Here is a 27,339-nt window from a genome sequence, read left to right on the forward strand (position 1 = left end):
TGCACAACGCTGAGATCAAAGCAGAGTTCAGGCACTCTGGGAATCTGACGTACTTGACCTCTGAGATTATTAAGCACAGCATGCTTCTCAGAACCTCAGGTTCAGCAATGTTTATCAGATGCTGACCAAGCCAAGGTTCACAGCTATGAATATTTATTGATCAAACTATTAGCTATCTGATGATATGTTTGTTGTGTCACAGGATGTAACAAGGTGATTATGAGAATTCACTTATTACATAGACCTTTACTGGCAGCCGTCCTTATGAAGGTGGAGATGCGGACAAGAGTGAAGGCTGCTGATCCAGCCCAGCAATGAGGACAGACAGATGGACTGCAGGCTCTTGGGCCACGGCTCTGAAAACCCTGAGAGAGGAATGGGTGGGAATCCAAACAAGGATTTAGAAAGGTTTCACCGGCAGGTCACGCTTGAGTGGCCTTGTTTGTTTTTCGGTTAACTTTTTGGTAAATGGTATTTGTGGTTGCTTTCTATATTTTAACAGCTTTCTTGACAAATATTTCACATACCATACAATTCACACATTAAATTACAATTCTTTTTTTTACACAGTTGTGCAATCATCGCCACACTCAACCTCACTTTTGCATCATCCCTCAGAGAAACTCTTAGCAGCCACTTTCCGTTTTCCTCTAACTCTTCCCCACCCCCTTGTTTTCCCCCAAACCCTAGACAACTACTCATCTGCTTTCTGCCTCAATGAACTGGCCTATTTTGGATATTTCACCTAAAGTGAATCATGACAATTTATGATCTTCAGTGACTGGCTTCAGTGTTGTCAAGGTTCGTTCATATTGAAGCAAGTGTCAGCGCCCCACTGCTTTCTGTTTATTTTCTGACTGGCTGTCAGTTCCCTGACCTGGGACTGAAGCCTGGCCACAACAATGCAAGCCCAGAATCCTAACCCCTAGGCCACCAGGGAACTCCCCACCCCTGCTCATTTTCATTGCCAAATAATATTTCATTGTGTGGATATGCCACATTTTATTTACCTGTTCATCAGTCAATAGACATTTGAATTGTTTTGGGGTATTATGACTAATGCTGTTGTTCACATCTGTGTCCAAGTTTTTGTGTGTATGTAGTTTGAATTTCTTCATTATGTACCTGGGAGTGAGGTTTTTGGGTCATCTGGTAACTGTGTTTAACATTTAAGAAACTACCAAACTGTTTTCCAAGGTGGCTGAGCCATTTTTTATTGCCACCAACAGTGTATGAGGGTCCCACGTCATCTTATATCCTCATCAGCACTCGTTTTCCTTTTTTAAGTTCTAGCTCTCTTGGTGAGTGTGACGCGGCATCACATAGTGGGCCCAACTTGGGTCCATGGTCATAAACTTACAGTAGAATTGCAAGGGGGGGGAAACTCTCATCAATCCTGTCTGGGTCTCTGGCTGGGCCTAAGAATTAAACTGACACAGAACAAATTAACAGGAGAAAAGCATACAATTTTTTTTTTAAACACCAAAGCAGGAAGCTTTTACATCTTTCAGACAAGCTCACAATGAATTTGTGACAAATGGACAAGACAAAGGGGCTTATATGAGGGGTAGTAAATAGTGAAGAAGTAACCTTGGAAGATAAGGGTTAGTTTAACAAGGATGTTGGTACAGATCTTAGTCGCCAACTCCCTCCCCAACCCCCCCCACACTGCCCATCTTTAGTGATAAGAAAATTTTTCTTCCCCCTGGATCAAGAAGGACACTTTCATAAGGGAGCTTTATCTCCTGCTTTCAGGAAAAAGAACAAAATCAGTGTCCTTCTTTCCCCTGATATTTCTTAATTGCCTTTCATTCAAAGTAATCAATATACCAAAGTGGCCTGTTTGGGGGTGAAATATTCTAGTCTCTGCCTCTATCTGCATGTCTTCTTCCCCATGTGTCTCTGTGTCTTCTCTTATGATAAATCCAGTATGATGTCATCCCAGTATCCTTAACTAATTATATCTTCAAAGACCCTTTTCCTAAATAATGTCCATCCCATAGACAGAAGAGTTGACAGCTACAGTCCATGGGGTCACAAAGAGTTGGACATGACTGAGCAAGCACAAAACTTCTGCATCTGAGATTCAGGTGGATGTGAATTTCTGTTGGGGAGAATACTATTCCATCTGCTACAGGAGATGACAGTAAAGATGATAATGATCTAGAGGAATCAAAAGAAAGAAGACAAGTAGGCAGATTCAAGATATATTTTAATTAATTTATTTTAAAAAATTTTATTTGAGTATAGTTGGTTTGCAATGTTGCATTGGTTTCAGGTGTAGAGCAAAGTGAATCAGTTATATTAATACATAACCCACTCTTTTTTTTTTTAAGATTCTTTTCCCATATAGGACATTACAGAGGACTGAGGACTGAATAGAGTTCCCTGTGCTATAGAGTAGAACATTTAAAGTGTGCTTTGGATTGGCTATTAGGAAGCTACTGAAATGAAGGACTAAAGAACAGAATGGAACACAAGAAAACATTCATTTCATGTTTTTCAAAGATTGTAATAAAGCTAGGAAAGTCCTTTTGGGTTGCAACAGATATTTACTATTTCCATATCTAAACATTTGAATGTTTGCTGTATGCCAGGCCATGTTTGGGCTTCCCTCATGGCTCAAATGGTTAGGAACCTGCCTGCAATGCCTAAGAACCAGGTTCAATCCCTGGGTCAGGAAGATCCCCTGGAGAAGGGAATGGCAAACCACTCCAGTATTCTTGCCTGGAGAATCCCATGGACAGAGGAGCCTGGTGGGCTACAGTCCATGGAGTCACAAAGAGTCGGACACGACTGAGTGACTAACACACACACACACAGAGGCCATTTTTATTTCCACTTTTATTGTACTTCTGGTGGCTCAATGGTGAAGAATCCACCTGCCAGTGCAGGAGATAAAGGAGACGTGGGTTCCACCCCTGGATTGGGAAGATCCCCTGGAGAAGAGAACGGCAACCCACTCCAGTAGTCTTGCTTGGAAAATTCCATGAACAGAGGAGCCTGGTGGGCTACAGTCCAGTTGGTTGCCAAGAACAGGGCATGACTGAGCGACGAAGCACGTACACGTCAAAAACAACAACAGGCCCTTGGTGTCCCCGTGTTATAGGTGAGGAAATCTGACTACAGGAGCTTGTACTTGGAAAGGGCACAGCTGATCCATGCCAGAACTGGAGACTTGAGGTCAGATCCTCTCAAGTCCAAGGCAGAGCTTGAAACGCTGGTGGGTTCTCTTTGCTGGAGCCGGGAGACTCCTCCTTAAGCGCTGGCTGCTCCTTCCTTCCTCCTGGGTTAACTGCATCAAAGACATGTGAGACGTGACTGAATGCATGAATGACAGACAGGTCACGTGTTTACAACTGGGCAGACTCAGTATCTTCCAAAAGAACCCAGGAGGGGGGGGAAAGGAACTTGGAAATGAGAAACAAAAGAAGACAAAGAGGCCAAGGAGAGAAGGGCTTTTTAAGGTGGCTGATACTCAGAGCACACCTTGACTGGCGACTGGTAGGGCCAGTGGCTGAGCCCTGTTGTTTAATCTTCAGAAAAAAGTTACAAAACAGGAACGATTATTATCCCCACTTTACAGCCCCCTGAGCCCAAGTAACTGTGCAAGTTCACTTGGCTGATGAGTGAAAGAGTCAGGAATTGAACACATAGTGGGTTAGAAGCTGCTTCTGTGGACTGGAGGAGTCGTTTAGATATTGTCGTGTAACACTCAGAAGAATGAAGTTCAAATCCCAGGCCTACCATTGACTGTACTCTCAGTCGACTCACTCAATCTCCCTGGGCTTGTTTCCTCATCTGTGAAATGAGGATCATGGCACTTCTTGAATGTTTATATCTCATTTTTATGCATGTTGCCACATCCTGCTCCGCGTTTTGTTTTCATGGCTTCCTGAGTCGGGACAGCTCGAAATTCTGTTTACCATGCTTGTTTTGCTCTACCACGGGTCTGAAAACTGATTTATTTTTGCAAACTCCATGGAGGCTGGAAGATACTGGAAAAAAAAAAACTTGTTAAATGAAATGAACACTTATCTCTGTGTACTTGAGTAAAGGAGTCATGAGAATTCTTCGGCCTTATTTTCTTCAAGAAAAAAAATGAACACCATCAGGACGCTGTCCTTAAAATCACAAGGGTATTGGCTGGATGACAAAATGTAGATCAAAGTACTCTGAGTCCCTGGAGAAAGATGTCGGGCAAAAACAAGGGATTATTATAATATGCCAAACGTAATGGCAAATAATATGCCAAACGTAAACCCCTAGAGACCTAAGAAAGCAGAGGGAGTGAGAGGTGAAGGGAACGTTTACTGAGCACAGCTGGTTCTCGGGGCTCCGACTTTGGTGCTTCGAATAGTGTTTTCTTTCATCCTCACAGCAGTCCTGAAAGGTGAGCATAATTGCCCTCCTTTTTAAACATAGGAACCCTGTAGCTCAGCGAGGTTAAGCAGTTTATCAGATTATCTGATTCCAAAACCTAATCTCTTCCTACAACCCCATGCTGACACTCCAGGGACAATTCAGCTTGCATTTTTCTCCTCTAGAGACCTGTCCCTTCAGAAAAACTTCCCTGGGTCCTTCTCAGCAAAGTCTAAAAAAATCCACCCAAGCCGATTGCAGGTGGCATCATGCATCTTTGAAAAGAGTTGTCTCCATGCAGTAAGGAAGAGGGCACAGTGTGGGAGAGGCCAGTGGACAACAGACCAAAAACACCAGCCTTGTCCTTCTGGTTCCCAAACCTGATGGGACTGTTTCCTTCTGCACGATTTAGCTGGCTCAGTGCACAGCCAGTGACAGCTGCAGAAATATTTCTGGAATATTTAGCCAAAGTCAAGTTCATAATACGCTAGAGATGATTCAAGGCTGATGGCATTTCCTCCCTGGCCTTTTTTTTCCTGGGAAGAGATAGCACTCTTTAACCTGGGTTGTAACCTGGGTTCTTCCAGAATTAAAAACCTGGGGGTATTTTATAAATGTTGGTCAAGGCACTTCAACTTAGAGCAGCTTTTAGAGACTTTGGGAGTGGGAGGTGGAGAATTTGAACATGGGTGTTAAATGCTGCTTCAGGCTAATATATGGAAGGAAACCACTTTTGTTCTATTGATGTATGGGATGGGAATGCTGTTTTGTATTCTCCTAATATTCTAAAGGGGGCTTCCCTTGTGGCTCAGCTAGTAAAGAATCTGCCTGCAATGTGGGAGACCTGGGTTTGATCCCTGGGTTGGGAAGATCCCCTGGAGAAGGGAAAGGCAACCCACTCCATTATTCTGACCTGGAGAATTCCATGGACTATATAGTCCATGGGGTCGCAAAGAGTCGGACACGACTGAGCAACTTTCACTTCACAATATCCTAAAGGATCAGGCTCTACAACTTTTGGTTGATGTCTCTCTCTTTCTGTTAAAGAGTGATCTCACTTTATAGGGAAACAGGAGAATAATACCTCTATTCAAAATGGATAAGTATATATAGTGTCTTGAAAACTGCAAATCAAAAAGCCCTGGGGCAAGACAGTTGTTTCTGTCTCTCTCAGTCTCTCTCTCTTTTTTTTCTTTAAGATGTAAGTTATTTTAAAAAAATGTAAGTTCAGCAAGATCTCTTTATTTGTCTTTGAAATCAAATGTATCTGACTCAAGTTCTGGTGTGGTAAATTAGTGATAACATAGACTGATAAATTTATTTTTATCTCTAAAAGCAATCCATAGCAGGATGCCAAACTTTATGTATAACATATAATCTCGTCATGTCCTAAAGCCCATATTTGTATATATGAATATACATTAAAAAAAAATAACAGAGGCAATTTGAGTGTTAACAGTGGTTATTTTTAAATTGTGGAAATATAGCCTTTGAGCTCTAGAGCCTGTACTCTGCAACAAGAGAAGCCACGGCAATGAGAAGCCCAAGCACCACAACCAAGGATAGCCCCCACTCGCTGTAACTAGAGAAAACCTTCACAGCAACGAAGACCCAGCACAGCCAACAATAACTAAATAATTAAGTGGTTTTTTTAAAAAAAAGATGTGAAAGACCAGAAAGATTGCAGATTCTGAGTAAGATGAGCAAGACTACAGTCCTTATTTTTTTCTTAATCAGATGTCCTAGAGTTAATTCGTGTCAGACTTTTCTTTCACCAAAAAAGAGGAAATCAGATTTATAAAAAGAAACGGATTCACAAGCAAAGTTGGGGACACTTCTAAACACGTTGCCCGATCTCTAAGAAGCCAGGTCTCTGAACAAGGAAGGATGGGAAAACCTGGACTGAGGTGGAAAGCACAGATTCTCACAGTGAGGACCCAGGCCTGCCTGCAGGCTTTCTGGGAGCAGTCAGAAGGACGTGGGATTTGGATCAGAGGCCTGAGTTCCACTCACAGCATTGCCACTTATCAGTCATGTGACACCAGCAATTCCAGCGACATCTGTGGGCATTGATGCTGTTCATAAAAGAGGTCTGCTCCCAACTCTGTGTGTTAGTTGTTCAGTCACGGCCAACTCTTTGCAACGTCATGGACTGAAGCCCACCAGTCTCCTCTGTCCATGGGATTCTCCAGGCAAGAATACTGGAGTGGATTGCCATTCCCTTCTCCAGGGGATTTTTCTGACCCAGCAACCGAATCCAAGTCTTTTGCATTGCAAGCAGATTCTTTACTATCTGAGCCACCAGGGAAGCCTGACTCTAGGGATCTGTCTTCCTTGGCTGGAAGGAATGGCATTCCAGATAAAGTCCAAAATACGAGACCCCACGTCAATGTCCAACCAAGCCACTCCTTCCTTGGAATTGCCACTTAACCATCCTGCACACACTGGGTTTCCTCACCCTTGGTTTCAGGTGTCCTCCCTCGGGAGGGAGTGTCGCAAGGACTGACTAATGCGCTCGCGTGTCCCAATCACGATGATACAGTGGACAGCTGCAGGGAGTTCCGACCTGCCATTCCCAGCTCCACAATAGGATTGCAGGGCCATCCTGCCGTGACCTTAAAAGTCACCTTTCCGTCCTGCATCTGGGGTTCTTACGCTTTAGGCTTCTTTCCAGAGGTCTGAGAGCATTCCCTGTAGCAGGTGGCCAGTCTGGCTAACTTCATGCGGCAAGGGGGAGTCCACGCTCAGGGACGCAACTGAAACTTCTTCAACATCCTCTCCCTCCTAAAAAATAATTTAGAGATTTTAATCTTTCCCAGAAATCACTGAAAATATCATCCACGAAGAAGGATGCACTAAAGTTTCCTCCTAGCCTCCAGAGAAAATGAATTCTTAGAGGTGTGTGTGTGTGTGTGTGTGTTTTCCTTTTCTTTAAACACTCACACGTTAATTTCTGGGGGGTTCCCTCTCTTGTTTTCAAACAGCACGGATTGTGAGCTCAAGCCGCGGTGCTACGCGGTAGTTTTATTGATAAATTCCTTCTATAGTCACTGCGATTACAAAGGCGGTCAAGTCCGGTGGGCGCGCCCTGAGGTGGAGAGTTTCCTTGGCAACCGAGGGCAAGCTCACGCCCACGTCCAGAGGAAGACTGTTCCTCTGCGCAGGTGAGTGTTCCAAAACATAAATGAACCTGTCGTGGCGCTTTCCACAGGTCAGTTCTGTCTGTTGGTGATCCCCCTTGAGACCCGGGCCCCGGTTGCTGTCCAGGGATGGAGTAGAAGGTGGAGAGACGCGAGGAGGGCAGGTGTCCGGGTTCCCAGCGCCTTCCTTGTTTCTCTCGGTCGTCCGCTCTGCTCCGTCGCGAGGTTGGGACCCCTGTCTGATGCTCTTCAGAATCCCTCCGGTCCCCAGTCCAAGCCGATCAGGGTTCGGGGATCTGGCCAAGACGCGAAGGGAACGGATCCGCCGCCCCCTCGCGCGGCACGGTGGCCCCAGCTGCCCCGCGCCCCCGACCCCGGCGGCGGCGGGAGGCGGGCTGCCCGGTATGCAAATGTCCGGCGGGGCGGGAGCCGCCTCCCGCTCGGATAAAAGCTCGGGGCGGGGCGCGGCGCAGAAGCCGCTGCCTCCCGGGAGCCGGCCGAGCGCTCTGGCCCACGCGCCCGCCCGCTGCCTCCCCGCGCGGCCCGCGGGCTCCCGGTAAGGACGCGCGGCGGCTCGGGGACCCGAGGCGGCGAGGGCAGAGGGCGCGCGTCGCGACCCGGGGGACCAGAGAGAACTGCCCGCGTCCCCTTGGTCCCCGCTCCTCCTCGACCCACGCGCGCCCTCCACGAGCTTTCTCCGTGGGAACCCGGGAGCCGGCTCCTCTGCTGCGCCCTCCCAGGGGCCGGGGCAGGTGGCATCTCCTCGGGGCCAGTTTGTCCCCAGGCCATCAGCGATCGAAAGCGAAAGGAACTGCGTTCTGTGTGCGCGAGGTTAGGAGGGGTGAAGATTGTCCCGGAGTGGAGGGAGACGGGGGTCGACGAGAACGATGGGACTTGCACGATGGGACTCTGGCTATTATTATCCTGGGGTTTTTCGTGACCATCCGGGGAGCTGCTTTGGGAGGCGATGGGAGGGAAGAATAAGTGGAGGGGAGAAAGGTGTGGGTGTGTACACGTTTGAATGAACAGAACGAATCGACTTTAGACGCTGGACAGAAACTTCCAACCAGACTCAGCATGTTACCCACCTCTGCAGAGTAGACACCTAGTCTTGTGGGAAAATGACTTTAATAGTCCCCTCTCTTTCCCTCCCCCGCCCCAACTTTAGTTTACAGAAAGAGGTTTTTCTGAAGTCTTTTTTTTTTTTTTTTTTTTCGTTTTTATTTGGCTGCACTGGGGCTTAGATGCAGCATGTGGGATCTAGTTCACCAAGTCCCTGCCCTCCCCAACCCTGCACTGGGAGCGTGAATCTTAGCCATTGGACCACCAGAGAAGTCCCTTGAAGTCTTTTAAAATTAGCATCAATCTGAAGGTTGGTTGGTTAAGATATGGGTTTGGCCAGGCTGCCCTTTGTGGAAGTGCCTCCTCTCTGGTTCCTGCATCCCGGCACACACACAGTCCCAGGAGAGGGAGAAAAATAGTCCAGGAGGTGCCCACACCCAGGCTACTGTCCCCTGCTTTGTGATATCCCGTGTGGGTCTTTCTCTGGAATAGGAGAGACAGAAATCTCAGTCCTCCTCCTCCTCCCCTCAAAACCAGTCAGAATCACCCGAGGGAAGGAGGATATTTGGGAGTCTTTGTGAAGACCCGAGGGCTTTCTAGGTGGAGATAAGCCTGGGGCACATGGCTGTCCTTGGAGCCATAGAGTCTGAACTGGAAGGTCAGAGAAGGAATGGGGAGTGGGAAAAGCGGGGAAGATTAATTTTGAGGGAAGGGAGTGGTGAAGAGGTAGAGATATTTGACACTTGTTTCCTCCTGTTTCTGTTTGTGTGTGTTGCTGTGGTTCTGGTTAGTAGCTGGATCAAAGAAGACTGGAAACATGTCGGAGTTTTGGTTAATTTCTGCCCCGGGAGATAAGGAAAATTTACAAGCCCTGGAGAGGATGAACACAGTTACCTCCAAGTCCAACCTGTCTTATAACACCAAATTCACAATTCCTGACTTCAAGGTACAATTTCCTGGGGAGGAGGAAGGAGGTCATGGGCTGGGGTGGGTGTCTTCTGGAAAGCCAAGGAGAAAAAATATGTCAAAGGCACCAACGCTGGGGTTCAGCCTGGGTGTGAGGCTGGACAAGGGGTTCCAGATGGGACTGGCCTAGGTGGGGGCTTCACGAATAGTCCCAAATGAACTGTGGTAACTGTGGACACAGAGCCACGGACAGAATGAGCAGGAGACAAGGGTGTGGCTAGCAGTGTCTTCAAAAGGTGGAAAGGGTGTCTTACACACTTGGGTCCTCAGGAGTTGTTCTCAGATCCTTTCTGTCTTCAACATCTAAGAAAACCAACATGGTTGAAATGTGCAAGCTTGGAGATGTTCATCCTTGATTGTGTTCTTGGGCTGGGAGCAGGATGGGCAATCCAGCATCCCTCTGGTTCTGGTGGAGAGAGAAGGAAGGAGGTTTGCTGATAGCTACGTAGATGGCGGAAAGAGATTTTAAGATGAAACAGACACAACAGAGGAGCAAGATACGTGAAATCTTTAAAAAAATTTTGGTAATCCTTTAAAAATTTATTTATTTGGCTACGTTGTGGGATCTTTAGCAAACTCTTCAGTTCAGTTCAGTCGCTCAGTCTTGTCCGACTCTTTGCAAACCCCATGGACTGCAGCACGCCAGGCCTCCCTGTCCATCATCAACTCCCAGAGTTTACTCAGACTCATGTCCATTGAGTCGGTGATGCCATCCAACGATCTCATCCTCTGTTGCCCCCTTCTCCTCCCGCCTTCAGTCTTTCCCAGCGTCAGAGTCTTTTTCAAATGAGCAAACTCTTAGTTGTGGCAAATGGGATCTTAGTTCCATGATTAAGGACTGAACCCAGGCTCGCTGCACTGGGAGCGTGGAGTCTTAGCCACTGGACTACCAGGGAAGTCCCTGTAGTCTTCTTAACTTCAAAAAGAGTAGACTGTTTGCCATCTTTCCTCTAGGAGAAGAAGCGTAAGGCAGTCTTTCTGCCCTACAAATATCTCTTGGGGTGTGGAGTGCATGTGTGCTAACAGTCAGTCCTGTCCGACTCTTTGCAACCCCATGAACTGTAGCCTACCAGGCAAGAATACTGGAGTGGGTTGCCATGCCCTCCTCCAGGGGATCTTCCCAACCCAGGGATCACACCTGCATCTCTTATGTCTCCTGCATGGGCAGGTGGGTTCTTTACCACTAGCGCCACCTGGGAAGCCCCAGGTTCTGGAGGCATGTTGCTAAGTGCCCAGAGGCAGTTCTTCTAGTGAATTGCTATATAATCCTCTTTTAAACCTCAGTTTGCCTCTCTGGCAAAAGAGCTGCATCATTGTTGATGAGGCTACTGCATTTGCCAGAGTTTATGGACTGGGACACTGGAGGCCTGTACACCACAACCTTAAGTGCATCGTCACCACTCCCACTTTATAGATCAGGACGGGCTGTGAGGAAGGAGACTGGGGCTGTGGAACTGGTAAGCACTGGCTTCTGAGCCCATTTCTTGCTGATTTTTCTAGCCTGCCGTTGTTTGTCCATGGTCACATATGTGAAGCTTAGTAAATGAAGCATCCACTCATTGCTTACTTACTACATGTGAGGTATTGTATTAGCCCAAGGGTACAAAGATTTAAAAAAGACATGACTTCTGCCTAAAGTTACTTAAAATCAAGTCCTCTGAAAAGGAATAACACTTCTAGGAATATCCAGGGTTCATGGTTTGCTAATTACTTCTCAATGTCTGATGGGTGGTTGATGATGTGAGAATGAACTTTTTCCTTCTGATTCTGTGAGTAGGCAATATGATTTTGAACACGGTAGCAATTTTCACATGAAGAAACAGGTCGTCATAAATAACCTATCCTGAAAATAAAAGGACTTTCCTAAATGAGAGCTGGAGGAAAAGCTGGGCTTGCCCCAGAAAGGTCATTGTTAATAACAGCAGAGAGAGCCAGACAGAAGGCTTGGCTGTACTAACTTGGAGGAGAAAGGCTTTCAGAAATGGTAACTTCCTCGATTGGCTTTTTGTCACATCTTTTCCTCAGCTCTGAGGATTAATCCCCTGAAGAGCAAACTGTCCTTCTCTTTTTCTGTCGTTTCTTTTTAAATTTTATCCCACTCAGTTATGTGGGATCTTAGATCCTCAACCAGGGTTCAAACCTGCGCCCCCAGCATTGGAAGTGTGGAATCTTAAGCACTGGACTGCTAGGGGAGCCCCCTAGACTGCCATTCTTAGAGGAAAGTGAGCTGAGGCCAGACCAAGACACATAATCACTCCTGCCTGTGGCTGATATGACAGTTTATCCTCTTGGCCAAAAAATAAAATAATAGTAATAACAATAATATTTCCAAATCCACTGGTTTCTCTTGAGAGCCCTTCTCGGTTTCCAGTCTGACCGTTGACCAAGGAAAACTAAGTCAAGGTGGAAGTTAGAGAATCCCTGCCCTGGAGTTGAAAGGGCACTCTCCCACCCCCCTGCTACAAAGTCTGAGCCCCTAACTTCTCTCCCCTCTTTCTAGGTGGGGACCTTGGATTCCCTTGTCGGCCTGTCTGATGAGCTGGCGAAGCTCGATATCTTTGCTGAAAGGTAAAATATTTCTTATTTACTACATACAAGTGAAAATGCGCCAGTGTTGTCAGAAGACACAGTGCTTTTGCTTTGGCTGGCCCCGGACGTCACAGGAAGAGCCGGGTGGGTCTTCGTGAGGGTGCAGGAGACCTTGAGGAGATTTGCTTGCTCAGGCAGCATGTTTTTTTAGGGGGCTGCCCTTCAGAGGACTTATGGAATAAGGTGCTGAAACACTTAGAAAAATATGATGCAGCTTACCCCCGCCAAAAGCTTTTCATTTTTTTTTTTTTTTTTGGTTTGGTTTTGTTTTTGTGGGAACATACCACATGCACATCATTAAAAATTCAAATTACAAAGAAAGGCTATCCAGTAAAATCTGCTTTCTTCTCACCTGTTTTCCAGTTTCCTGTCCCCTTGTTTTCCCTCTTTTAAGGCAAAGTTATTATAATTTTTAGGAAAGCCTTCCAGAGACAGTCTGTACCTGTACCAATAAATATTAGCATATTCTTAAAAATAATTTTATACAGATGATAGCATATATCTTGCACCTTGTTTCTCTGCCCTGAAACCCATTTCTTAGAGATAGTTTCAAGTCAGCCCATAATTATAAAAAACCGGCTGTGTTACCTTGACTAAATGTAACCTAATTTATTTGAATTTTCCTATTGATGGACATTTAAGTTTTCTAGTGTTTTGCTATTACAAACAATGCTGTAATGACTGTCCTTTTTTGTATTTCTTTGTGCCCATGTAGGAGTGGGATAATTATTTTAGAGCCTTAAAATCATTTATTTTAAAAAATTATTACAAATCTGGTACATAATCATTGGGAAATATTTATAGATCATTATTGTTGTTAATTCACTAAGTGACATCCAACTCTTTTCGACCCCATGGACTGTAGCCCACCAGGCTTCTCTGTCCATGGGATTCACACATTTTACATGCTTTTCCCTTCATATGTTATACTTTGGATCTCACCATTATTAATCCACTGTAATGTTATACCATATGGATTTGCCATAATTTATCTTTCAGGTAGATTTTAAATATTAATACTACCTTGTCTTGGTGTAGATGGAACTCTGTGGTTTAACAACTGTTTGCACTTGGTTCTAAGAAAAGTACAGATGAAATAGGTGACAAAAGAGTCTTCAGGGGCCAGGGCATGCACCTACCACTCTGCATGTCCAGGGGAGACTAGGTTTTGGCTGCTTGATCCTCTGTAGAGGGTTTCCTTTTTTTTTTTTTTGGCTTGTGCTGGGTCTTCATTGCTGCGTGGGCTTTTCTCTACTTGCAGCTAGTTGGGTTTATTCTCTCGTTGCAGTGCAAGGCCTTCTCATTGCAGTGGCTTCTCTTGTTTCGGAGCACAGGCTTCTTCAGTATTTGGAGCGGGTAGGCTCGGTACTTGTGACACAGGGGCTTAGTTGCTCCCAGGCATGTGGGATCTTCCCGACCCAGGGATCGAACCCATGCCTCCAGCATTGGCAGGCGGATTCTTTACCACTGAACCACCCACGGTTGCCTGTTTTCAGGGACTGTGGACATCTGCTTTTATTACCTTCTCAGGGGAATGGTGATTTGGATGCTGTGGACTTTTCTGATTCATTTTTTTTTTTTTTTTTTTTTTTTTTTTTTTTTTTTTTTTTTTTTTTTAAAATAATTTTATTTACTTATTTTTTGCTATGTTGGGTCCTCATTGCTCAGGCTTTTCTCTAGCTGTGGTGAGTGGGGGCTACTGTCTAGGCTTCTCATTTTAGTGGGTTTTCAGGCTGCGAAGCACGCACGGGCTTAGTTGCTCCATGGCATGTGGGATCTTCCCGGGCCAGGGATCGAACTAGTGTCTCCTCATTGGCAGGCAGGTTCTTTACCACTGAGCCACCAGGGAAGCCCTGATTCATTTTAATGGAAATTATAGATCTAGGATTTCTAGTGATCATACTAGAGGTTTCTGATCTGCAGCTTGGTGCCATGAGCTAGAAATTACATTTTCTGTGTTCTACTTGCTGTTCAGCCACCCATCACCTAAGAATAAAAAGAAGTCCTTTGTTAGTAACATCTTGCTCTGTGTGGGATGTTGGACTAACCACATAAAGGCAGTCCTAATCATCAAGTAGTTTGTAGCTCACAGTCCTCGAGAAAGAAAACCTTCACCTTCCTCATCTGTAAAATGGGATAGTAGTGATCATCTCTGTGCTTTCAGGGAAGAGTGAAGGGGAGTCAAATCATGTTGAATCAAGAATGATCAAATCCCAGGACATGTTCTAAGAATCACTGACATCCAAGAATCAAGTGGGTTGGTCTCTTAATATCAGCTCCTTTCCAAGGCTGCTCCACCCCATGGGGTGGTGGGTCTAACAGATATCGAGGAGCCTAGCCCACTATCCTGGACTGGTGATGCCTTTTCTTGGCAGCCCTGACAAACAGCAGGATGCTATGCAGTGAAGGTGCAGCAGCATTGGCCTAAGAAGAGTAAATTGTCAAAAAAAAAAAGAAGTGTGAATTGTTCCTAGGCCTGCCGTAGAAATGATAACTAGTCAATATTTTAATTTTTCTGGACCTATCTTTGCTACCAGTTTTCTTCCTTAAAAAGGTACATGTCCTTAACCTCTTCCTTATTCACCAGAGCCCTTTCTATCTCATAAAATTCTGTGATCTTAGATGATTATCGCTTCTACTTTCCTTTTTTGTTTGTTTTTTGGTTTGGTTTTTTTCAGTAGTCCTGTGCCTATTGGTTACACAAATTACTTGTGTTTAAGAAAATAATGAGCAAGGCAGATTAAGGCTGTAACTGTGAAACAGAACCTGAATGAATTAAAGAGTTTTTTTTTAATATATAAACAGAGTGAGTTATGGCAGAATGAAAATCACTGTGCCTTGTATTTTTTTCTTTGTGGGTGCGTATTCCCAAGAGCCTTCCTATCAGGAGAAGAAAAGTGGTGTGGACTGAACACCCTGAAATTCTTATTTTTAGTATTCATCCGGTCTAGAGGTCAGATAACTTTTGTTTGGGGATTAATGCTGGAGCTTGGGGTAAAATAATGGGAAACATTGATAAAATACAGAGATCAGCTTCAGTTAGAAGGACGCAAGTGTTATTAGATAAATAAAGACTAGCCGGGAATGTAACCCAGGCAGCATGAACCCGTCAGCACTGCTTCTGGTTAGGAGAGCAGAGAAGGATCTGGAGCTTTCAAGGTGTATTGTTTCCACCTCCTTTTATTATTTATTTACCTGGGGCACTAGAGTGTTTTTCCGTGTAGCTGGAAGGCAGTTTTGCTTGCTTACTGGAGCCTTCCTTTTATTTTTGATTGATTGCCCCATACCATCTTTGGTAATTTACCCTGTGTTTACATTTTGATTCACAAAGATTTGAGAAACCAAATGATTTTTCCTTGAAAAGAGCCCTCCCTCCCTCCCCCTCCTTTTTTCTTTTCCTTCTATGTTTGAGTTCTCAGTATCTTAGCCTGTTTTGTGGTGCTGGTTAAAATATTACATTTCACTGGCACTTGGGCTGTCAGACACACCTCGTGAGTTTCTTGGTGCTTTGATGACTGTCACCTGTCCCTGAGAGCATTACCTGGCCTGTGGAGTCGCTGGTGGATTTTCTTTAACCACGTGGTTCTGTGAAGCTAACTGCGGGCTGGCTGATAAAAGATTCCATATCCAAGTGTGGATGTCTGTTTAGTGATGCGGGTCTCAGAGAGTCAGCTCTTCAAAGGGCACTCTAGAGACAAGCAAAATATGTTACCCAAGCTTCTCTTCTCTGCCCCTGCAAGAATATCAGGTCAAGATTATCTGCATTGACGAAGCTTAGATTCACTGGACAAATATCAGCTGAATGCCTGTTTATGCTTTCTGGAGTCCTCAGGGCTTGGTCGTCCTGCTGCATGTGAGCCGACTTCCTGCTCCCTGGAATGCCTAGCCTTCCCCATATCCTACTCTCCCTGTTATTGCCTGTTTCCCCGCTTTCAGCTCCCCCAGACTCTTCTCCCAACCTCAGCCCCCACCTTCAGACTCTACTAGTATTGGGCTGGCCAAAAAATTCATTTGGGTTTTTCTGTAAGACAGTACAGAAAAACCTGAATGAGCTTCTTGGCCAACCCAATGCCACTGAGCACACCTGTCCCCTCCTTCGTAACACCTTCCATGGTGTCCTTGTATATTTTCTTATGGCATCATTGGAAGACTCTCTTCCCAGCTAAACTGTAAGCTCCTGAAAACCAGCTGTATGAATGAACAGAAGAAAGAATCCTGGAATATTAGAGCTGACCAGGTCTTTAGAGATCTAATCTAACTCTTTCATATTCCAGATGAGGAAACATGCCCAGACAGAAGCTTCTGGAAAGAACTGGGTGGACTGGGGGAGTAGAGGGGAATAGACCTTTGATCCAAATTCAACAATTCGCCCATTAGTGGTCAGTCTGTTGATCTCTGCCTTGTTGTTGTTTAGTCACTAAGTCGTGTCCAACTCCTTGCGACTCCAAGAACTGTAACCTGCCAGGCTGCTCTGTCCATGGAATTTTTCAGGCAAGAATACTGGAGTGGGTTGCCATTTCCTTCTCTAGGGGATCTTCCCAGTCCAGGGATTGAACCCCCATCTCTTAGGTCTCCTGCATTGATAGGCAGGTTCTTTACCACTAGCGCCACCTGGGAAGCCCAGAGCTGAAGGCAGTGCTTCTCAAACAGACGCATGAGTCCCCTGGGGATCTTGACAAAATGCAGAGTCCAACTCAGCATGTCTGGGCTGAGCCTGGGATTCTGCATTTTTTCGCAACTCCCCAGTGATACGGGTACTGCCGGAGACCGCCCTTGGTGCAACACGGTCGAACAGGGGCTCTCAGAGTGTCGTGTGGGTCAGAATCATATGAAAGATTTGTTAAAACATGGATTTCTGGGCTCCCCTTCCAGAATTTCTGATTCAGTAGCTGTGATGCGGGACCTCAGAATCTGCATTTCTGCAAGTTCTCAGATAAGCTGATGCTTCTGGTCTCAGTGCTAAGACTGAGAACTGCTTCTTTAAATGGTGACGGGATGATCCGTTTCTGGAAAGTTTAAAATATGTCACTCTGAGGTATTGGGGCTTGCTGCACTTTTAGGAGTAGTTCTGTTCCTCCAAATTTCCAGGATTCTAGAGTTTCCTCTTTGGGAGAAGTGTATCAATTTTGGTAATTTTCATTTTCCTCAAAAATAATCCACATTGTTGACTTTTCCAAGTTATTTGCGTAGAATCAGCTATTTTTGTTTTGTGATTATCTCTGCTGATTTCTCTTTATCTCTCTCTGTTTTTTGGTGTTTTTGTTTGATAAGGCATATCTCACTCTTTAAGAGAAGCAGCTTTTTTTCCTCAATTTTTTAAAATCAATCTTACACTCTTACAATTTCTAATTTTCACATTTCTGCATTTATCTTCATTCTTTTCTCTTCTTTGTTTGGGTTTGTTTTCTTGCTCTTTTCTGCAAACATAACTAACTGGGTTATGTGCTGCATTCATTTATGTTCTTTTTGTTTCATTCTGTGATGTTTAAAGCAAAGGATTTTTCTCGGCCTATTACATAGCTGTTGGCTTGTGGAATTTTCATTATCGATTTTTTTCTGTGTTCTTCAAGTTTTTTGACCTTTATAAAATTTCTAGACTGTCGAGTTTTTTTTGTTGTTTCTGTTTTCGTTTTGTACTTTTGTTGCTTTGTTGTTAGAGAATAAAAAAAAGAGATAAGTGCTATTTCTATCTTCGGACATTTGACGTTTTCTTTGCTGCTTCTTCTACGTGTTATATGGGGGCCTATATGGATGCCTTATACGGATATTGTCTCTAGTTTTCCTTGTATAGAGTTGCTATATATCTGTTGGTGCAACAGCATCAATGATTTCCATATCTGCTGTGTCCATGTTTCTAATCTTGATGCACTTGGCTACTCTTATTGTTGAATCACAAAGGTCTGTGATGGTTATGACTCCCTGTGATGTTCTCTGGTGCTTCTGTTACACTGTTCTGGTCTTGAGTCCCCAGAGAAGTGTCTCGGGATGCTGGTGGTTGTTCGTTGCTAGGCACCACGCTTTGTTTACCTGTTGTTTGCCAGGCACTGTGTTAGGTACCTTCCATTTCCCTGGTGGCTCAGTGGTAAAGGATCTGCCTACCAATGCAGGCGATGCAGGTTCCCTTGCTGGGATGAGAAGATGCCTTGAAGAAGGCAATGACAACCCACTCCAGTGTTCCTGCCTGGAGAATCCCATGGACAGAGGAGCCTGGTGTCCATGGGGTCGCGAGAGTCAGACATGACTTAGCAACTAAACCATCACCGCCATTTCTCTGTTTCCTCTTGAGATCCTCACCATGTTCTAGATGAGAACCCTGATGTTCTCAGAGTTAAGCCGCTTAGCTGATGAGCATCGGGCCTTCACCCGGTCAATCTGCTTCTCTCTGTTCGGGGCAGATGGCGGTTAACTTCTTCCTTTCCTGCCCTGGCTCCGTCCCCTCCATCAGGCCCTGCTGGGACAGTCGCTGATTTGACAGCCCCGCAGCCAGCTCCCAGCAGCTCTCACCAAACCAGAAGTCACCTGCAGGGATGGAGGGTTGTTGATTTCTGTGCAGGATGCGAGCACCAGCCTCAAGCAACACTGTGAAACTCACAGAGTGACTGTCTGGAGGGGAAATTTAGCATCAGGCCCTTTCATTTTAGATCTGGGCCAGCTCCTGGGAACCACGACGCACTGTTCTCCAGACCTCAGCCTGGCCCTGTCCACATTACACTCTTAACGAGACTTGTTTTCAGGGGCTTCAAGGGCAGCTTTAAATGGCTCTTTTCTGGGCACTGGCTTCATGTCATTCTCGATGGGCAGCTTATATGTATTCTTTCTCCTCTTCTGTGGTCTCTCCCACCTCAGTAAAAGGCTCCTGGGATCCAGGCACCTGTGTTCAAGCAAATAGTCTGGGCATCTCGTTTCTGACCATCCCCTTGAGACCCCAGTGAGGACTGAGCCCCATGGCCTATACCTCCCAAGCCTGTCCGGTATCCATCCACTCCTCTGCCTTCCTCCAGTTTACCTTCAACCCCTTCTGTATTTTTGCAACAAGCCCTTGATATGTCTCCTGCTCGCTTTTCATCACTGCCCACACAGCAGCCCCAGTTATCTTTTTTAAAAAACAGTATCATGTGACTTTTTTGCTGGAAGACCCCTCATGGTCACTGGCTCACTGGCCCAATCACCTTCCATGATGCTGGCTCCATCTGGGTCTTGCATAACCTGTTCCCCCAGCCTACAAGGCCCCCACTTGCTGCCCCACATTGAAGGTGGGGGCCCCCTGTCCTCATCCCATCTCAGTTAGAATGTCAGCTCCTCCAGAGGCCGAGTCCCTGTAGGTCCTTTATTTTAATTCTCTGCCTTCCACATGTGCATGCATGCTGTCGCTTCCGTCATGCCTGACTCTGTGCAACCCCATGGACTGTAGCCCACTAGGCTCCTCTGTCTGTGGGATTCTGTAGGCAAGAATACTGGAGCGGGTTGCTGTTTCCTTCTCCAGGGGATCTTCCCGATCTGGGGACCAAACGGGCATCTCTTACATCTCCTGCATTGGTAAACAGGTTCTTTGCCACTAGCGCCACCTGGGAAACACTTATTTGTGTGTCTAATGGAATATCTGCCCTAAGGAAACAGGGGCAGTATTTCTGTGTGCATCTCCTAAAGCGGAGCCTGGCGCAGAGCTGGTGCTGAATCAATATTTACTGGGTACACGTCCATCTCACAGTAGTGGGCCATCTCTTCTAGCACTTGTTCTATCCCCTGGGGAACCTAAAAAATTCATGGGTCCTGGGGCACCTCCTCCAGGGATGCTGATTGGATTTGTCTGGGTTAGGGCCTAGGAATCTGCATTTTAAGGAGGTGCTCAGTGTGATCCTGAGTCAGGTGGGCTTCTGACTTTGAGGACTTATGTCATCAATAGCATTTATATGGCTATTAACCCATTGGATCCTAACGTACTTCTAGGAAGTATTAAGGCCAGGGATTCTAAATTTATATTTAAAAGATAAAATATCTTTTAATATAAATATAGATATTTATATTTAAAACAATCTTTATAACAAGATTGTTTTTGTTTTCTGAACAGGTAATACATTCACATGTATCAAAGGCAAAACAATATAAAAGGTTTTACATGAGAAGTTTCCCTTACACCTTACCCATCCAACTCCTCCCCAACCCCTGCTTAGGAAGCCACTTGTATGAATTGCTTGGATACATTTTTAAAAAATATTTATTTATTTATTTGGCTGTACTAGGTCTTAATTGTAGCATGTGGGATCTTCAGTCTTCATTGCAGCATACAGGATTTTTTAGTTGCAGCATGTGGGATCTATTTCCCTGACCGGGGCTTGAACCGGGGCCTCCTGCATTATGAGTGCAGAGTCTTAGCCACTGGACCACCAGGGAAATCCCTTGGATACATTTTTGATGCTTCTTTATGCAAGTAGAGGCAAATTCCAGCAAATATTTTTATTTCTTCCCTTTTCAAATACAATGGAGAAGGAAATGACAACCCACTTCAGTATTCTTTTTTTTTTCATTTATTTTTATTAGTTGGAGGCTAATTACTTTACAACATTGTAGTGGTTTTTACCATACATTGACATGAATCAGCCATGAATTTACATGTGTTCCCCATCCTGAACCCCCCTCTCACCTCCCTCTCCATCCCATCCCTCTGGGTCTTCCCAGTGCACCAGCCCCGAGCACATGTCTCATGCATCCAACCTGGACTGGTGATCTGTTTCACACTTGATAATATACATGTTTCGATGCTGTTCTCTCAGATCATCCCACCCTTGCCTTCTCCCATAGAGTCCAAAAGTCTGTTCTATACATCTGTGTCTCTTTTTCTGTCTTGCATATAGGGTTATCGTTACCATCTTTCTAAATTCCATATATAGGCATTAGTATACTGTATTGGTGTTTATCTTTCTGGTTTACTTCACTCTGTATAATGGGCTCCAGTTTTATCCATCTCAGAACAGATTCAAATGTATTCTTTTTAATGGCTGAGTAATATTGCATTGTGTATATATACCATAACTTTCTTATCCATTCGTCTGCTGATGGGCATCTAGGTTGCTCCCATGTCCTGGCTATTATAAACAGCGCTGCGATGAACATTGGGGTACACGTGTCTCTTTCAGTTCTGGTTTCCTCGGTGTGTATGCCCAGGAGTGGGATTGCTGGATCATATGGCAGTTCTATTGCCAGTTTTTTAAGGAATCTCCACACTGTTCTCCATAGTGGCTGTACTAGTTTGCATTCCCACCAACAGTGTAAGAGGGTTCCCTTTTCTCCATACCCTCTCCAGCATTTATTGCTTGTAGACTTTTGGATAGCAGCCATTCTGACTAGTGTGTAATGATACTTCATTGTGGTTTTGATTTGCATTCCACTCCAGTATTCTTGCCTGGAGAATCCCATGGACAGAGGAACCTGGTGGGCCTCTGGGGCCCATGGGGTCGCACAGAGTCAGACATGACTGAGTGACTAACACAGTTTCAAATATAAAGTCATAATCCACATGTTTAGCATCTTGGATCTTTTTCACTTAACAGTGTATCCTGGGAGAGATTTCTCCATCAGTGTATAGAGAGCTTTCTTGGTTTTAAGCTACCATGCATTCCATGTGGGGGAGGTTTATTGGTCAGTCCTAGAGGTGGACACTTGGCTTATTCACTTTTATGGAGAAGGGGGCCTGTTACCAACAGTGCTGCAGGGTGTAATCTTGCTCCTACATCATTCCTTTGCGCATACAATTATGCGTGTGTATCTCCAGGATGAATTCTCGGAAGTAAATTGCTGGGTCCTGGGTCAGGTGGCTCTGTAATTTTAATGGATGTTATCAGATTTCTCTGACCATTTTGAATTTCCACTAGCAGTGGAATTAAAAGAGTCCCCCATTTTCCTAAAATCTTTTAATCAAGTGCGCTGTCAAATTTTAGGATCTTTATGAACCTGGTAGGTAAGAAATGCTGCTTCAATGTAGTGTGGGCTTTTTTTTTTTTTTAAGTGGCTTTATTTAGACATTAATGATGTGCAATAAATGGCAGGTTTTTAAGCTTTACAGTTTGAATAATGAGTTTTGACGTATATACACCAGTGAAGCCATCACCACAGTCAAGGTAATGAACATATTTGTTACCCTTAGAAGTTCTTTGCATTGCCTCCTTCAACACTAATCTGCTTTCTATCACTGTAAGAGTGCACGCATATTTTATAACTTGTGGAATAATACGGTGAGTTTTCTTTTTTTGGTTTAGTTTTTCCATTCTGCCTCATTATTTGAGATTTTTCTGTGCTGTGGTATGTATATTAATCTTTCTTTCTTTCTTTTCCTTTTTTTTTTTTTTTACTGCTGAGTAGTATTCCATTTATTCACCCATTGGAAGATTTCCAGTTTTGGACTGTTTAAGTTGTGAATACCATGTATTATGCACTATTTTTGTATTGACAAATTTTCATTTCTTTTGGGTAAATACCTACCCCTTGAGGCAGCTAGGATCCTGGTACCCAAACTGTGACCCTTAAACCTTTGCATCGCTTCCTGACCCTGAGGGATGGGTATGGCTTGGAGGAGGGCCAGATCAGATCATGGAGTCCCAGGGCGTGGCCCCTTGCCATGGACTAAGCTTGAAATAATGGCTGCATTGAATACTATTTTGTATAAATAAGGAATACTGATTTTTATTTTAATTTTTTTTTTACCATGCCATGACTTGCAGAATCTTAGTTCCCCAACCAGGGATCGAACCCATTCCCCCTTATGTGGAAGTGTGGAGGGAGTCCTCATCACTGTACCACCAGGGAATTCTTGAGAATATTGATTTTTTTTTAAAAGAATGCTCATTCTTTGCAAAGGTCACATTCTGGGAGGTGAGGTGAAGGAGTAAAGAGACCATCTGCATCCTAGGTGGGACATGAGTGAAGCAGGAAAGACAGGGAGCCCTGTGGCTCTGAGCAGCGCTGGACTGATGTCCTGCTTCATATCCTCAGGCACTTGTCCAACCGGGCGGCCAGGATCTGCTGGTCATCTGTGTGTTTTCTCGGAGCCCCTGTATTTTGCAGCAGCTGATGATAGCGGGAGTAATAAAGTTGCAGAGATCTCTTTGCTTAGTGGCGACCAGAGCACTTGTGCATTGTGATCATTTATATGGAGAAGGTGGGTTCCTGGTGTCAACCCAGTGAGGGCAGTAGCTGTGGTCTGTTTGCTCACTACTGTTTCCCATAACACTGCCTGGTGCATAGCGGACGCAGTATGTTCTTTTGCTGAGTGCAGGAAGCAGCCAGTTTTGGGTGGAGGTGTTCGCCAATGCTGATTGTACTTGTTAGGGGTGCCTTGCCTTGAGGAGGGGGCACTTGGGCTGTTAGAAAGGGTGAGTAGCATCCAAGTGGCTCCAGAAGGCTGGCCCGGGAAGGGCAAGGGAGGGGAGGAGGATGGAGAAAAAGGAGGCCAGACGGGGTGGGGTGTTTCTTGTAAACTCTGCTAAGGAGTTTCAATGTCAATATGTGAACTTCTTGGGAAACCACTGATAGAGTTTAAGCAATACAATGGCATGCAAAGATGTGTATTTTTAGAGATCCCCCTGGCTGCCGTGGGAGGGATGGACAGCTGGAGGCTGGGTTGGGAGAGGCGAGGAAAGCCCAGAGTGGGGTGCTGGAGGAAATCTGGACAAAGACGGCATGGCCTGCCTAGGACAGCGGCCTAGGGCCGGGCCTGGGCTGATTTCCGGTAGCTAAAATATAGTGGTGATGGGAAAGAAGAGGGTAGAGCCAAGGAATTCTGGGGAAGTTGACGATATCCAGCATAAGGGGCCAAACCAGTTCTTGACATTCTCCAGGCTGGGTCTCTACCCTGGAAGCCAAGAAGAAGGCTGAGACTTTTTTTTTAATTGATGTATAATGCACACACTGTTACATTCACTCCCTTACTGTGTAAAATGCATTCGTCTCTAGTGTGTTTACAAGGTAGTCCAGCCATTGCATGCATACTCAGTCTCTTCAGTCGTGTCCCACTCTGCGACCCCATGGACTGTAGCCTACCAGGCTCCTCTGTCCATGGGAATTCTCCAGACAAGCATACCGGAGTGGGTTGCCATGCCCTCCTTAGGGGACTTTCCCAACCCAGGGATTGAACCATGCATCTCCTGCATTGCAGGTGCATTCTTTACCCACTGAGTCACCTGAATGAGAAGCGAAGTCCAGCCATTGCCACCATCACATTCCAGGATGTTGTCTCAAAGAAAACCCAGTACCCATTGCAGTCCCCTCCCAGGGAGGATCAAGCTGTCCTAGAGGCCTTGTTTCTATCCTGGTCAGTTCCCAAGGAGCTGTGCGATCTTAGGCAAGTCCCCACCACACCTTGGTCCCTAAAGGCACTTCCACCTGTGACTCCATGCAGTGATTCTGAGTGGGCAGATTATGTTATGGTCATACTTCCGTGACTCTAATGTTAAGGATTTTTAATGGGGGAGGAGGGCTTGTTTCATTTTATTTTTTTTTGGTAATCAAGCACAGATGATTCTAGTATAATTACCACCCTAATTAACCTCTTGGCATAAATCTCTGTCTTCATTTTTGGTTACCTCCTAAAGTTGCACTTCCGAAAGTGGAATTACTGGTTCAGGGGATGGAGACATGTTTAAAGTTGTTTGTATGTATTGCTAAATTGTTTTCCAGAGAGGTCGCAAGAACAGGTTGTTTCATCAGACCCTTGTCAATTGAGTGCCTTTAGAAAACTTTGTTCATTTCCCTGGCAAAATGAAAATGATGTGGGATTGTTTGACTATGGATTTATTGGATCACCAGCTTGAGTAAGCACACTTACAGGTGGTTCTGAGTCTTCTATCCTCCCATTTGTGATCTGCCAGTTCTGGCTGTCACCCTGGCATTTCCTGGGAGGGCTGTGGGTTGCACCATTCTGGTGACACTCTTCACTTGTGAGTCCTGGGATCCCTGCAGTTGGGCACGGCGACCGGGCTGCTTGATGGGTCACTTTTTAAAATAGTTTGGTTTACTTGTTTTTGGCTGTACTGGGTTTTTGTTGCTGTGTGGGCTTTTCTCTAGTTGCTGAGAGTGGGGGCTGTTTGTTGCAGCGTGGGCTTCTCATTGCAGTGGCTTCTCTTGTGGAGCACAGGCTCTGGAGTGCTTGGGCTCAGTCATGACTCCTGGGCTCTAGGACACAGTTCAGTAGCGCTCTGGCTTAGTTGCTCCACAACATGTGGGATCTTCCCAGACCAGAGATCGAACTCGAGTCTCCTTCATCTCTTGCGTTGGCCAGCAGATTCTTTAGCGCTGAGCCACTCGGGAAATCCTTGGTGGGTTGACTTGTAGCAAACTCTCCGAACTCAGACATCGTCAGGCCCCTCTGCCTATAGATGTCAGACGAGTGTATTCTCCTCGGTTCTGTCTTGTCTCAACAAAAATTTGAAGCGACATACGTTAGAGCCCTCACCATGTCATAGCTCTCGGACAGACTGTGTTATAGCTCTCAGGCCTCAAACAGACCGTGTTATAGCTCTTAGATAGATCCGTGTTACAGGTACGTGTTACAGCTCAATTTTATTTAGAAAATAGTAGGAAAATCCATCCTCGAGGCATGAGGGCAGGCCGACCCAAAGATGTGCGAGGAGAGGGTGACCCCTGGCCCTTTGGCTCCTCTTTTTATATGTTGTTTCCTCCCTCCTGGGCCTGCCCTATATAAATTGGGCTAGCCAGGAGTGCTGTTTGTTCTTCCTGAGGTCCTCACTCCGGTCCTGGACCTTCCTTTGTTCTATTTTCCAGGCTTTTCCCTTCTTTGTCTTTTAGCCACCGCCATTCTGGACTCCTGTTTCCTATTCTAACTGCCTAACAGTCTCTTGCATTGGCCGGTAGATTCTTTAGCACTGAGCCACTAGAGAAGCCCTTGGTGGGTTGACTACTTGTAGCAAACTCTCCAGAACTTACACATCATCAGCTAAGTATTAGTTAAGTATTAGCAGAACTACCCAGTTACTCCTATAAGACCTCAGAGCATTTTAGCACCAATTCAGAACAAGGAGCCTTCCCCCTCCATGTTCTACTAGAGGGCAAATTTCCTCCAAGGGTAGGTTAGCTTTTTGAAGAGGACTAAGAATTTCTTGATGGCTCAGACGGTAAAGAATCTGCCTGTAATACAGGAGACCCAGGTTTGATCCCTGGGTCAGGAAGAGCATCTGGAGAAGCAAATGGCTACCCATTCCAGTATTCTTGCCTGGAGAATTCCATGGACAGAGGATCCTGGTGGGCTAAAGTCCATGAGGTCGCAAAGAGTCGGACTGAGTGACTAACACACACACACACACACACACACACACAGAATGTCTATGCTGTGATGTGGGAGAATCAAGGTGCCCAAAGCTAGAGCCTATTCTGGTTTGAGTGATGGGGGAGGGGATGGGTGACTCTGCTGAGTGGAATTGCTCTAAAGATGGGAATATCCATCCATTATTTTAACTGAGTTTCTGTGAAGCAAGGACAGGATCCACGGTAAGCCATAAATGGGGCCAGAGTCCCCAGAGCAGGGACCTCCCAGAGGCCTCACGGGGGATCTTTTGTTTCTAAAAACAAAGTCACTGAATTGCTCGGCTCACATTTTCCTGATGACTTTGCTGCGGGGCATGTCCCTTGACGAGGAGGAAGCAGAGAGACAAAGGAGGGGGGTGAGGTGCCCTGGGGGGGCCCCTGAGTCAGCAGCAGGGCAGACCCTGAGTGGGAGCTTCTAGGCCTCTCTCCCCAGGGCCTCAGTCTGGCTGCAGGCAGTCGCTCTGTGTGTGGGGAGGTTTGGGGTGTGGGTCCCCCACAGAGGGTCCTGACAGCCCCTGGTGTGCTGCCAACAGCTGGTGTGGAGGAGGGAGACTTGCTTTAGAGGCAGGGTGCAGGGTTGGTACGGCCACCAGTGAAGGGACCAGGGTGGGGGGGCTGGAAGCAGACAGGGGGCCGGGTAGTTTTGGCCTCCCTGAGCCTGTTTGCTCAGCTCCTGGGGTCTTCCCCTCCTTCGTCCTGTGGAGCGAAGTCACTGAATTGGCATGTCACTTGGCAGGTCAGTCTGCCATGTGTCCTCTGAGTGGGCTTTAGTTTGGGACTTCAACCTATGTGGCTGGGATGCAAACCCAGCCAAAACCCACGGCACCTGGTTTCAGGACCTAATCAAGCTCAGATCCTTGATGTCTCATTGCAGAAAGAATTCAGTGAGAGAGAAAGTGATAGGCAC

At 45.7% G+C, this 27,339-nt stretch overlaps 1 protein-coding gene and 1 non-coding gene across 2 annotated transcripts in view; one reads left to right on the forward strand and one right to left on the reverse strand.

The window, feature by feature from the left end:
- Positions 1-7,989: 7,989 nt before the first annotated feature.
- Positions 7,990-27,339, forward strand: part of ATP6V1C2 (ATPase H+ transporting V1 subunit C2) — a 56,680-nt gene continuing 37,330 nt past the window's right edge. Inside the window, exons 1-3 of the mRNA XM_065928591.1 lie at positions 7,990-8,333; positions 9,356-9,510; positions 12,031-12,098. Coding sequence (XP_065784663.1) covers positions 9,382-9,510; positions 12,031-12,098 — 197 coding nt within the window. The 5' untranslated portion in view covers positions 7,990-8,333; positions 9,356-9,381. The remainder of the gene's footprint in view (positions 8,334-9,355; positions 9,511-12,030; positions 12,099-27,339) is intronic.
- TRNAM-CAU (transfer RNA methionine (anticodon CAU)) lies at positions 20,438-20,510 on the reverse strand. Its single transcript has one exon. It is a non-coding gene; the product is annotated as a tRNA-Met (tRNA).

Source organism: Muntiacus reevesi, chromosome 3 (genome assembly GCF_963930625.1).
Source record: "Muntiacus reevesi chromosome 3, mMunRee1.1, whole genome shotgun sequence".
NCBI lineage: Eukaryota > Metazoa > Chordata > Mammalia > Artiodactyla > Cervidae > Muntiacus > Muntiacus reevesi.